We start from the raw sequence: 13,554 nt of genomic DNA on the forward strand, positions 1-13,554 counted from the left end.
TTTAATTCATATTTTCAACTATTATCTTCAAATTGGTATCGCATGCTTCTATATTTGCTTTTACTTTAATTTAAACTTGTTTTTGTCTAGATTCAAAGTGTTTTAAGACTAGATCTGGGGATCCCATATCTGTTACTATTATGTTTAAAAACTCAAGCTTGATTATTTGGGTTCACCCCACATTTACCAAGGTGGTTTTGGTTAAGTAAGAAAGGTAGTAAGGGTGATATTACAATCTTGATTCCTAGAAAAATGATTTCTAAACTGTATTTTCAATGGTTTTAATTATAAAACGAGATCACATGCTTTGGTACACTTTTGGAACTCTAATTTATACTTGTTCGGCTTTGAAATGTTCTAAAATACTTGTTCTACTTGAGGTCCCAAAGAATTGTGAAATTATACTCTATTAATGATAAGTTTCAACCTTTTATAGTATACTAGTACCTATTAATTAGTTTTTAATTATTTCTACTATGATAGAATCTTTTCTACCATTGTAGAGTACATGTATATACACTTTTTTATTGATTTATAATCATAAGTTCAATTCTATTAACTATAATAGACCTTCAACATCTTTTTTTTTTATTATGGTTAGCTCTTTTAATTGCAATTCATTTCTTTTTATCATGGTAATGCATGATATTATGATTAAAATAATGGAGTAAATTAGGTGATATTACAATACACAAGTCTTTCCTCTCTCTTTTTTCCTTCCTTTTTAATATGTGCTATGTATGTTGGAAGTAACTAACATTATGGACAAGAGGGAGTAGTATTCAATAATATAAGATTTATAAAATTTAATTAAAACTTTATAGATTATTGATTGGATGAAGATTCTTGTTTGAATGATTATATTTTTAATTACTCATAGGTATTCTTTTATTAAAAGCAATTCTATTTGACACATGGTTGGGTACTAAATGTCTACACCTTATCCAATGAAAATTCGAACCTTGGTTCATCACATTGTGAGGAATTAGCCCCTTCCACTAGACTCAAATCTCATTGATTAGTTGAATGATTATTGTTTTAATGCTTATGTTATTAATTTTATCCATAGAACCTCTTTTCATTAAGATAATTTTGTTTATCTCAAGTAAGAAAAGATTAGTTATGACTGGTTCTTCAACGATTCATTTTTACCAATTTTGGGGTGCTCCGAATTATATTTAGTTTTCAGTTTTCAATTTGATTAGTTGAATTATTTGATCCGAATTAAGTCTAATAATATTGATATAAACACATCAAAGTGGGTCAAAATATTTGTAGTGACCTTATTAATAGATTTCGTGGAAAAGAATGTTACCAACAGTTGTTTTTTAAGGTTTCCAACCCAACTCACAAACAATATGGGTCAAAATATTTGTAGTAACCTTATTAATAGATTTCGTGGAAAAGAATGTTACCAACAGTTGTTTTTTGAGGTTTCCAACCCAACTCACAAACAGTATGGGTCAAAATATTTGTGGTGACCTTATTAATAGATTTTGTGGAAAAAAATGTTACCAACAGTTGTTTTTTGAGGTTTTCAACCCAACTCACAAACAATATATACCTTCGTTTTTTTTTTTTTAGCCAACTGACACATACCTAAATACTGCCTTGTGAATTAAGCACGGCTATTTATGTATGCAATATGTATCCTTCGACCGTCTAGTTTCGATTGCAGACCCTCTTGATAATGCAATGCAATGTAAAATTATTACTATCAATATATTTGGTAGGTTATTAATAAGATGGAGATTCTTTTATGTATAATCAACCACCTAGACGAGGAAGATGAAGGATAAGTTCGAGCAGTCCAAGTCCCACGAAAAGATAGAAACCGTAACATACATGAGAATATGCATCCCAGAACAGAAAAACACAAGCCAATTCCATTCCTATTTCTCTATTACTACAACCATAAAAAGACATCAAGAACTTTATATAAAAGAGCAACTGATTTACTGAATATCGTTAAGTAAATGATGCTTTTTAGCTAAATAATGCTAATTGTTTATCGCAATGATTTTAGCCGTTCGGTTAAGGGGCCTTTCTAATCCTGCTCCTCTTCCCTACTTTTCTTTTACTTCATCAATATTCAATAGTTGAATCCCACTCTTGCCCCAGAAGAGGTTGTCGACTTCTAAAGTAGGAATTTGCGAGTACAAGCGTGGCATGATGTGTGTGGATGCAGTTGCTTGCCACGTGGGCGGTCGAATATTAAGGGCTTTACAACCTGACAATTTGTAAAGATAAGCAAACACAAGACAAGCCGATATTAATCGAACCAATCCAGAAACAAGACTAATTTAGCCTTAGGAGGCATCAAAACTGACTAGGATTCCTCGCAAGAAATTCCACTACCGGACACGTTTTGGCTAACATTGTTTCGGTGGCATTCTCCATGACAAAAGCAACGTCCTTGAAGATTACGTTCTCCCTCCCAAAATCAGACCAAACCACGCCCCATGTCTTATTTACTAACTAGAAAATCAACTTCCAGTAGTATATCATATGTATCGGGAGAAGAGTAGAGTCTATCAGATGGATATTCCCTGCATTTAATATGATTCAAGCTTCTTAGGGGAGGGGAAAATATGTAGTTCCATGATTGAGCATGAATGAATTTCTCATTTCACTTGTCAGCTGTCCAAATCAAGTGCAACTGGTCCCTACAAAAAGGCAGGCCGCAATTAAAAATGGATCTTCACTCGCAACTACAAAAACGAAGGTGACTATATATACACAGATAGTGGCAAAAGGAGTTGATAGTTCCCTTGGGCTTCACTTGACAGAAGCACCCCGAATTCACTTTTAAAGCCATTCATTTGATAGTTTTCTCGCATCTGCTGACCAATCTCAAATAGTCAGATGAGTCTGCCATTTTCTCCAGCGGCAAACGCTTCCATCATTGGAAGCCATATCAGTGCAGGCAAATCAATCAGCAGAAGACTTAGTGTTACAGGAGCACAAGTGACCTTGGCTCCCAAACCAACAAGGGATATCGTTTATCGCCATCTGTCCAAACAAGGAATTCCTCTTGCTGATCTGCACGTACAAGATGTTGTAGAGAGGCAGACTCAACCGGCCAAGTTCATCTCAACCAGTCCTCGTAACAAGCCAATGTTTCGTCCTGGTTTTTTAGAGGAAGCGTATGAAAGTTGCAGAAAGATCTGTGCAGAATATGCCAAGACCTTCTATCTAGGTGCAAATGCACTTTGTTCCCTCTAATGAATTGAAGTATATGAATTTTTATGATTTTCCTTCTTGAGTCTCATCACTTTGATTGAAGAAAATGGTTTTTATGTTGTGATTCATTTATTCCCTCGCACATGCAACTGCGAACTGCCCAACTTCTCAACATGAGTAGACTTTTAGTTCCTCTCTATCATGCTTATTTCTTCAAGTCATATGAACTATTCTATTCTCCTTCCTGCACGACTCAGACCGTCTCACCATTCTTGAACAGGAACTCTACTAATGACAGAAGAAAGACAGAAAGCTATATGGGCGATTTATGGTAAGAAAGTTTCACAGCGAGGATATGGACTTAGTAGCTAAAATATCTAAGGATTTACTAAAAACTACATCTAGCTTTACTCTGTAAAGGCAGTTGAATAATAATCCAAATGGACATAGTTGACCTTGTTTGAAAACATTCTGAATTCACATTACTAGTTTCTTATTGGAATCCTATTATTTGGATTAGCCAAAAGGGAAGATCCATCTATTCTTAAAACCTTGTCCATCTCAAACCCACTATTAGTTATGTATAGTTCAAAGACCTAAATTTTTGTCTGTAGTTTGGTGCAGGAGGACGGATGAATTGGTTGACGGTCCAAATGCGATCTATATGAGCTCAGCTGTTCTTGATAGGTGGGAAGAGAGACTCCATGACATTTTCAACGGACGCCCTTATGACATGCTCGATGCTGCTCTGACTGAGACTGTGTCTATGTTTCCCTTGGACATCAAGGTATATATACATAATAGCTATCAGAAACAAATGTACGAATCAGTGGCTCGAGGAATCCACAGAAATAAAGTGTTTTTCTTCTATTATAGCCTTTCAGGGACATGATAGAAGGCATGAGGATGGATACAAGGAAAACCCGGTATAAGAATTTTGAAGAGCTATATCTTTACTGCTACTATGTGGCCGGAACTGTTGGCTTGATGAGTGTTCCAGTGATGGGAATTGCAGCAGAGTCTCTTCTCCCTGCTCAAACTATATACAATGCAGCACTGTATTTGGGTATTGGGAATCAACTGACAAACATTCTCAGAGATGTTGGAGAGGAGTAAGTCTCCTGTTGATTTATTACTTCACAATTTCTGTGCTTCTCACAGCCTTGTCATCTAAATTTTCCATGTTATCCTTTCAGTGCATCAAGAGGTAGAGTTTACCTTCCCCAAGATGAACTTGCCCAGTTTGGCTTAAGTGACAAGGATATTTTCTCAAGAACTGTCACTGAAGAATGGAAGGTGTTCATGAAACGTCAGATAAGTAGGGCAAGATTCTACTTCAGCTTGGCAGAGGAAGGGGCTTCTCAGCTCGAGAAGGCAAGCCGTTGGCCGGTATGCTAGCTCTTAAACTTGGAGAACCCCACAACCAAAAAAACGAGGGAAAAAAATAAATATGAAGGATCATCTCTTCAAAGACAGTTCATTTATAGTTAATAATCCCTTGAAAGTGCAAATGAAAAGCGGCAGTAGAAAGCCATTCAATTAACTGACCTCCAATCCAAGCTACTACACCCTAAAGAATGATAACCTCTCTCACACATTACGGCAAATACCTGGCATGCAAAGGAACAGTGTGAAGTTATGAATGTTGCATGAAAACAAATTCATCGTGGTGTGGTGCATCAATAGCAGTTGTTGATGAATTGGTTTGTGGATGATTTGCAGGTTTGGTCGTCGTTAATAATATACGGTAAGATCTTGGATGCAATAGAAGACAACGAATATGACAACTTGACAAGAAGAGCCTACGTAGGAAAAGCAAAGAAACTTATGATGTTGCCTCTAGCATTCACCAGATCTCTCTCATTCTCTCTCAAGGATCAACACACGCGCTCTTCCTTCCACAACAACCTTCAATAATTCCTGTGACCACCAACATTTTTTTTGGCCAAAATGTAGCTAGTTACACGAAATTAGAAAATCCAAGCACATATGCACCACAAATGAATGAAAATATTTTATTGGCCCAAAAAAAAAAAGGGTTTTACAGGGTCAATAATTTTCTTGGCCTCAAATGGATATAGAATCAGTGCCACTTCCTGCCGTCATTTACTTTTTCATGACCAAAAAATGTGATTCAAAATTAAAATATGTCACAAAGACACAAATTGTTTAAATCATTTAAAAGTTAACTCATACATGGAGAATTTGAACTTTTTTGATCTTGTTTTCATATTTCACTAGTTGATTATGTTTTTTGAAAATTCATATCAATCAAAGTAAAGTTGTAATGTCAAACATTTAGTTATCATTTAAAAAAAAAAACTTATCAAATTTTTAAATTTTTAAATCTCTCAATTTGTAACTTACCATCATATATTAATAAGTAAAAGTTAATCAAATAATAAATTAAGTTAATGTTTCAACATGCCAATTTTTACTTATTTAAATATGCTAATAAATGACTCTCGCAAATTGACATGTAAAAATTATTCATATAATAAGTTCAATTAGAGATGTAACAAGTTCATTTGATGTTATAACAAATAATTTTCTTGTGCATTTTTCAAATCGCTCATTTTACATTTTAAATTTATAAAATGACAAGTTAGTATTTTAAGGAGTTCTTTTCATATTATAAGTTGAGAAATTTGAAAATTCATAGCAAACCTATGTTAACATATTATTTAGCTCATATGTAATTGTCAATTTATGAAAAGAAACTTATCAAATTCATGAATTTTCAGAACTTCTAGTTTGCAACTAATCTAACAGATTAATAAGTAAAAGTTAATAAACAAGAAGTTGAATTAACGTTTTAACAAAAACTTCACGTGACAAGAAACAGGAGGCTTGGAAGAAAAGTGATTACACATATAATAATTAAATGGCTCTCATAACTCGGTATTTCTCGGTTAATATCCTTTTGGTGAGTTGACCTTAGAGGATTTATTCTCCAACTGCCGACAATAGATTGACGAACGTCGAAGCTTTGATTGCCGACGCAGCGGCTCAACAGTCAGCAATCCACTGATAGTGGTTGGTAGCTTTTTCTTTGTTAAAAAAACAAAAATCAAGTGTGTTTTCATAATTTTCCATGAAAACATAATTTCAATGCAATTCCTTCACCTGCAATGTAATTTCAATTTCATTAACCCTGATTGGAAATAAAATTCCTACTTTGGTCCTTTACTGAAATTCTCCCTAAAAATACCCAATGGAACATACTCTCTCACAAATCGAGAGGGGAAAATTATAAAACACCCATTAAAGGAACTGTTAGAGCATCATCCATCTATAGAAATCAGTCCCCAGAAAAATAATCCTTCTAAATTGAGGAAAGAAAAGTCAAAACAACTGAAGAAGATGGAAAAGGAAAAGAATAATAATAAAAAAGATACATGGCTTGCTGGAATGGCATGAATGCTGATGATAGCATCACCTGCTGCTCCTCTACCTCCTCTTGGAAAGATCAAAGTAAATAACAAATCCTGCAATGCCTCTAAACCACTAGCACATCAAAACTGTAAGGATCAAATTTGATGCATGACCTCTGATTTCAGTAAGTGAATGCGCTTGCAGGGTAGTGAGGGGACACTAATCGCTGGTAACAGCATCTCAACCAGAGTTGTATCATAGGAAGTAATCAGGTGTTCTCCTGGTCACATCTGGCTCTCCCCTCCTGGGCGCCGGCTCAAACTGCATCAAAAATATTAATGAATTGAACATATGACGGCCTGCAGAATGCTATAAATGCTAAGCACCAGATAAAATGAACCGCTGGGCTACATCAATATATAAACCAACTGCAGCAGTTTCTGATATGATGATTGAGGGTGTTTGAAAGGGAAGCTCCACCTGAATGAATGTGTGTCCCTTGCAGTCATCGACTTCAAGAATGGATGCCATGTTCCCACAGCGGTAACAGTAATTAGGTGCACTAAATATGGTAACCACCTTTTGATCCTGCACAATGCACCATAACTCAGACGATACTACTCTTATGTGAAGATATCAACTGACTGAAAGTGAATGAGATCCAGTATTTACATGACCCCAGTTATATCCTTCCATAACCAGTTGGTGAGCTCTCGCAATAAGCTTCAAGTTATTGGTGTGGTTAAACTGCTCAGATATGTCCTATAAAAACAATAAAAATAACTGTCAATGAAAATGAATGATGCTAGGTGAACTGCAAAACTAGAGTGACAATGAACAGTAGACTATATTACCTGGCCAAAGGTATATCCGGCACCTCTAGGAGAGATACCCCAACCACAGCGATCATCCGGATCAGACCACAGAAGATCGCACATGGGTCCTTCGTGAGGAACTTCTTGTACTCGATCAAAATTACGAATGTTATCAAGGGTTTCAATTGACGGGGACAACCCACCGTGGAGACAAAATATTTCGGATTCAACCTGCAAAAAGAACAACATACTTTAACAGCATGAAATGATTAGTTAAAACGATGACATCATCAGAATTGATTCCTATGATCTCAATATTATATGACTCACTAGAAATTAAGAACGCGACAGAAAAACTGAATTATTTAATGCAAGCTTAAAGAGCAAAACAAGGCTTCAACATTGGGAGCATATTATGTACAAAAGAAGATAAGAAGGAGACACAGATTAACTCATGCAGCTCAAAATGAAGCCTACTAAATTGAATCAAACAAACATGCACAAACTCTGATCACAGCCAAGAACATATCCTCTGGTAATTCCATACATCATGTAATAATAATAGTATAAAAATTACTAACCAGTGCTGTCAAGGGGAAGTAGTCAAACAAATCTGTAAAGACCTTCCAAACATTGGCATTACCATACCTGGAGATCAAAGCGTGAAATTATTACCAATGTGGGTTTTGCATGTGAAAGGAAAATCAATATAACTTAAAGATGAGCAGATAGAGAACTCATATATCAAACATACCCTAGAACATGTCAAGAACAATTAAGAACCCAAATAGCAAATATTAAGAATTTCAAATCAACTTCCCACAAGCATAATTTTTGGTTTGTTGTGATTATCTGCTCCTTTATGATAGTGACATAAGATGCATATTTGTCAGCATTTTTATTAATAACATCTAGTTGGAGTCTGAAATTTTTTTGGCAAATTATATCGTTAAGCTGTGTCTAGGGTTATCTGAATATGCAAATACAAAGGAAAAAATGAAATTGGTTCCTCAAAAATAATACAATCAACAATATTGAACATGATTTCTGAGACAATATTAACAAAAATTTAAAAAGCATGTCTCAGTAACTTAAGGCTACTCAGTCCAGAAAATCCAAATAAACAGTCCACAAAACAGGATCTTGGACTATTCTTTCTTTCAATGTCTCACTCTTCTACGCAACATGCTTATCATTTAGACATAGCATCTACAAATCCACGTAAACCCAAAAAGAACTTGCGGTGGAATTGACAGGGGGAAAAAGAATAGAATAATGTGAACACTTGCACGACAGCAATTAATGCAAGAGCAGCCTATAGCTGAATAATTATAATGTCTCCATTCGATTTAACTTTCTTCCATCTTATATGCGCTCGTTAAACAATGAAAATTGAAAACGAAATACTGTTTTATCATATATGCTCGTACTACTCTACATAAGAGCACTATTAACAAGAGATACGTTCTTTCAATTTAGCACAAAGTTAAACACTTATAACTAAAAGAGCGTCTAAGACAGAACGACACATAAAAGATAATAAAAAGTTAACAAGAGGATTCAGGGGGGAAGAAATAAAAAGGATCAAGGGACAAGAAATACAACCAATGTAAAATTGATGAGTGCAATTATTTATATATAACAAAGGTCAAGTGCCAAACTATAATATCCTAAGAGTTAAAATTCTCTAGTACTCACTTTCGTAGGCACTCATCGTAAAACCCATAAACTTGAGTGATCTGTAGCAAAAAGAATAAGATTAGCCTATACATTCAAAGCTAACAAGGCATACAATTAAATAAACACTACCAGGGCAGAGAGTATATAATGAAGCATGTGTGTGTGTAAATCATTAATGATTAGACAAGTCACATGACAATACATAGAACACACCTGACGACTTTCATGATTTCCCCTCAGAATAGTAATGCGTTGAGGATAGCGCACTTTGAGTGCAACCAAAAGCTGCATAGTAAATAGTCAGTGACTCAGTGCAAAATATGTTCCCACTCAAAGAAACAACAAACTGAACTAAGCATCCTAGTACTATTAATATTGATTTGTAAAACAAAATTTACTCAAAATTTTGAAATCCACACACCACATCTCTATGCTATTATTGATTGCCCCAGGTGTAATTCTATGGCAATTCCTCATGCTGAAAATAGATTCTCTACACATATAGCATGGCCATACATACTATTTCTTTCTTTTTAGTTTAGCATAACCTCACATAATTAAATTATGCATTGGTGCTCAATAATTAAAATAACCCACAAACACACATAACAGGATATTATCTTCCATGAAGAAATGCAACCCTCTGCTCCACATATTTAGAGGCCAACAAACAACTTATAGTGAACTAACTAGTGTTCAACTCATCTAAGCCTTTAACGATTAATTATCAATAATTAATCCAAAAAATACATTTGAAGCGTAGCCACTAATAGTCTTGGACCTTCAAGGTATGTCCATAATATCCTTGTCCGGTCATCTCATAAGGATTCAGAATTCAAAAATACAAAAATGAATTATACAAATTCAGCTTGAACTAAAAAAATATGGTATAGCATAACAGCCCATACTTACTGTTACAGTTTCAACTGAATAATAGCCACGATCAACATAATCTCCCATGAACAAGTAATTTGTATCTGGACACTAATAAATAAAAAGCACAAAAAAAAAAGTGTAACCAGAAATGAGTACTCAGCCAACAAATTTTATATATCAATCAGTGCTACCATATTCAAAGCTCAACCAAGCAACAGATCTACAATGAACACACAGCACATAGTAGTCAAATTAAACATAAGATTAAATTATTAAATATATAAGGCTTTTAGCTGGCAGAATGCTTAACATGACAGACTAAGCAAATATATAGTAATAAGATTTGGGTACAATCTAAGCCTCTCTATGACCTAGAGCAGTTTTAAATGCAATCAGATCAAATGGTGTCTAGAGATATGAAGAAGACACAGAAATAAAGAGCAAAGCCCATTTAAAAAAAAAAAAAAAACTTACCAAATTATTTTCAAATTAACTCGTCACAATTCATTAACTCTGAAAAAAGAGCCCAAGTAAAAGTGAAAATCTTTTATTTTAAGCATATTCATGAAAATTTGAATTATCTCAAAGTTTTGCACAATAAAGGTAACGTATAGTATTAGCTTTCTATTCTCTCACACATAAACATTCCAAGTAAAAATTATTATTATAATGACATTATTCTATGGCTAGTTAGTAGATGGGTTACAATGCCATTTTAGCAGTTAAAATAAAGAAAGCTAGTTTTGTGAAACCAAGATTGAGATCAAATGCAGTTTTAACATACCTAAAACGAGGTGTATCTTAATTCTTGCCCCCCCCCCTAAAACTACAGTTTCCTCATCTGAAAACACATATAGTCTCCATAATTTCAGCAAAATTTATGTTGGAAAAAATTCACAATTCAGAATACAAACCTTGCCTCCAATGCGAAAAAGCTCAGCAAGATCATGGAATTGCCCATGAATATCACCGCAAATTGTAACAGGACTTTTTACAGGCTGCAATTATGGCCAAAAATAAACATTTAGCCCATCCTGGTGGCTACCATTCAAAATCATTATAACCTAAAGCCTACAGGATATGAGGATGAAGTTGGAAAGCATAAGTCAAGATAAAGAATCCCAAATAAAATGCCCAAAACAGCTGAGAAATAGGAAATGATCACCAATTGAGAGGATATAATAGGTTCTTAATGCAAACAATTCTTGTGGGAGATGACCCCAATGCATTAAATACATGTCATGATCAGCAATAACGCATGAAGCATGCTGTATTAATTAGAAAACTCGTTTAGTTATTTAATTCAATGCACACACACACCTGAACATTGCTCTCTACCATCAAAATCTCCTTTGCCTTGTCACACAAGACCCTCACCTGCAGAACAATGAGTTACACAAGTGAAATAAGAGCAATCATTGAAGAAATAAAATAACCAGTTTTCTATGAAACTCCAATCACAACTTTCAATGATTCTCGATCATATGATGCGGACAGCATTAACGTCTTAAGGATTCTTTGTTTATTACTAGGTGCTTCTCCAGGAACCAACAGGTTTGGACACCTCTCTGGCTTTTCAAGACCTTCCACGTTGATAGGGAAAAATATACTGCTGTCAATGACTGTCAGATTTAGCAGTACCACAAAGATGATTAAGCAACTAATCAGCAACCAATCACTATCGCCTCAGTTAAAGAGCATCATTTTGGATAAGTCCCAAGGTCTTCCAACTCCGTTGCCAGCAATCACAATAAATGGTCAATAAAGGTAATTAGTTTTTCCATAAACATAGATTAGGCAACAACGCATGCGTCAACATGTTTTAAACTAATCTGGCTGAGACTTAATTAAATGGCATCAAATCAAAAACGCGTTTTGAGGAACTTTTGTGCTCAATTCTAATTCTGATTGGATCTCATAGTGACATGCCTCCATCAACAAAATCAACACGCAAGCACGAACATATACACCTCTCATACATAAACGGTTGCTCTTTGCTTGGCAAAATCAATCCCACTCATAATCGTTATAAATTTCGCAAAATTGATGGAACATTTCAAAGAAGTGAAAGATGATCAGCCCACACGATCAAAACTAGAGTACTTTTTCTGATAGAAATCCATAGAGCCGTTAGGATTGAGTGGCACCCATGTTTCATACAAGACTACGAGATCTGATTTAGGAACTATAGGTAACCCAGAAACGATACAACGGGTACTGAATCCAGTAAAACGGTCGATGACCAAAAACCAACTCCAGCCAAACTTAGAGATCATGCCCATACAATTGAAGCGCGAAGAGCCATTGGCGGTCTCAAAAAAGTCCCAGAAACGGTCACATTTCCCGAGAATCAACGAGAATCCCTTCCCCTCTCTGAATAATCAAAAGAGGAAACATTTCGTAACTTGAATAGGATAATTCAAAAGGAAAACCAAAGTACCTCTTGCTCAGACAAGGGTTTGCACTGCATAAGCTGAGAAATCTGCTCATCGAGGTTTCCATGGGAATTCGAAGGGACCGAATCCATGCTTACCTTCTCCTCCTCCTCCTCCGATAACGAAACGGATCAATGCCCTCCCGAATTTTATCCAAACCCTAGATCTCACTAAGAAAACCCTTTCTTCTAGTTTCTTGTTCTTGCTTGAGAGCAGGAAAGAGAGAGCCAAGGGTGGTGGGGGAACCAAAGCTTCGAGAGCCTCACTGGGGCTTGTATTCGTTCGTTCGTTCGTTCTTTCACCACTCCTTTCCGGGACAAACCTGAATATAACATCAAAAGTGGGGCATCGGAATTCAGGATAATAGTATAAGTCAACTGCCAATCGCGGGACTGGAGCGTGGCATTCAGTCGCGTTCAGTTTCAATTCATTGGTTGGGAGGTGCCTTAGATTAGACACAGCACAGCCTAGTCATTGTTGCCAGGAAAAAGCTTGAGGTCATTTTGTTATTCTTCTTAAATTAAATTTAATGTCTCGATTCTCAGTTTCTTAATTTATTTTTTTAAGGGTTGATTAATTGATTTTATTTTTAAAAGAATTGTTTTAAAATCTACCTTGCAAACTAGAATGGAGACGGCAGCGTTGCATGAGATGCACTTTCTGGAGGTGCTGACTTTTGGACGATCCAACTTATATTAAATTGTTATTAGATTAGATTAGATAAAATCATATTAGATTGCATCTTTTAAATTTTTAAAGTTTAAAGAGAGGTAAGCTCCTTTAACTTCACATACAACATGCTTTCTGGAGGTGCTGATATGAAATATGCTACTTGCTAAAATGTACTTTCCAAGTGGCTTGATTTCATTTCAGAGATGAAAATGTTGTTTATAAGTAGCAATAAATAATTTAGTAAATACGATAAAATAATTACATTATGAGCCTTTATATAGCACAACATTTGGAACAGGTTATATTATGGGTTAATTTCTAAATTGTTTCATAACAAACACTAATTATCCTAAAGTATTTATTAGAGGCTAGAGCAATATCACAAGTGCAAAAATTGTTGTAATCCTTATCTTTGACTAGCAAATTTTGATGCTAACAATTAATTATATATGAACTTTTGGGTTAAAAAGCATTTTTAAGCTTAAAATATTTAGAAGAAATAACTAACACCATGAAGT

At 35.1% G+C, this 13,554-nt stretch overlaps 2 protein-coding genes across 2 annotated transcripts; one reads left to right on the plus strand and one right to left on the minus strand.

Moving 5' to 3' along the window:
* The first annotated feature begins 2,520 nt into the window (after positions 1-2,520).
* Positions 2,521-5,255, plus strand: LOC129309874 (phytoene synthase 2, chloroplastic-like). The gene is made up of 6 exons (XM_054951623.1): positions 2,521-3,199; positions 3,464-3,514; positions 3,798-3,970; positions 4,060-4,295; positions 4,380-4,572; positions 4,906-5,255. The coding sequence occupies exons 1-6, from the start codon at positions 2,866-2,868 to the stop codon at positions 5,098-5,100; spliced, it is 1,182 nt and encodes a 393-aa protein (XP_054807598.1). The 5' UTR covers positions 2,521-2,865; the 3' UTR covers positions 5,101-5,255.
* A 1,049-nt stretch (positions 5,256-6,304) lies between these two features.
* On the minus strand, positions 6,305-12,679 carry LOC129308722 (serine/threonine-protein phosphatase PP2A catalytic subunit-like). Its single transcript, XM_054950053.1, has 11 exons — positions 12,370-12,679; positions 11,250-11,306; positions 10,844-10,927; positions 9,966-10,037; positions 9,267-9,338; positions 9,072-9,112; positions 7,955-8,021; positions 7,413-7,604; positions 7,231-7,320; positions 7,039-7,146; positions 6,305-6,879 (listed from the first exon to the last, which is right to left on the minus strand). Exons 1-11 carry the CDS (start codon positions 12,454-12,456, stop codon positions 6,814-6,816), a joined length of 936 nt encoding a protein of 311 aa, XP_054806028.1. The 5' UTR covers positions 12,457-12,679; the 3' UTR covers positions 6,305-6,813.
* Between the last annotated feature and the right edge of the window lie 875 nt (positions 12,680-13,554).

This window comes from Prosopis cineraria, unplaced genomic scaffold, assembly GCF_029017545.1.
Source record: "Prosopis cineraria cultivar Desert tree isolate PC_DT_omini unplaced genomic scaffold, ASM2901754v1 PC4, whole genome shotgun sequence".
NCBI lineage: Eukaryota > Viridiplantae > Streptophyta > Magnoliopsida > Fabales > Fabaceae > Prosopis > Prosopis cineraria.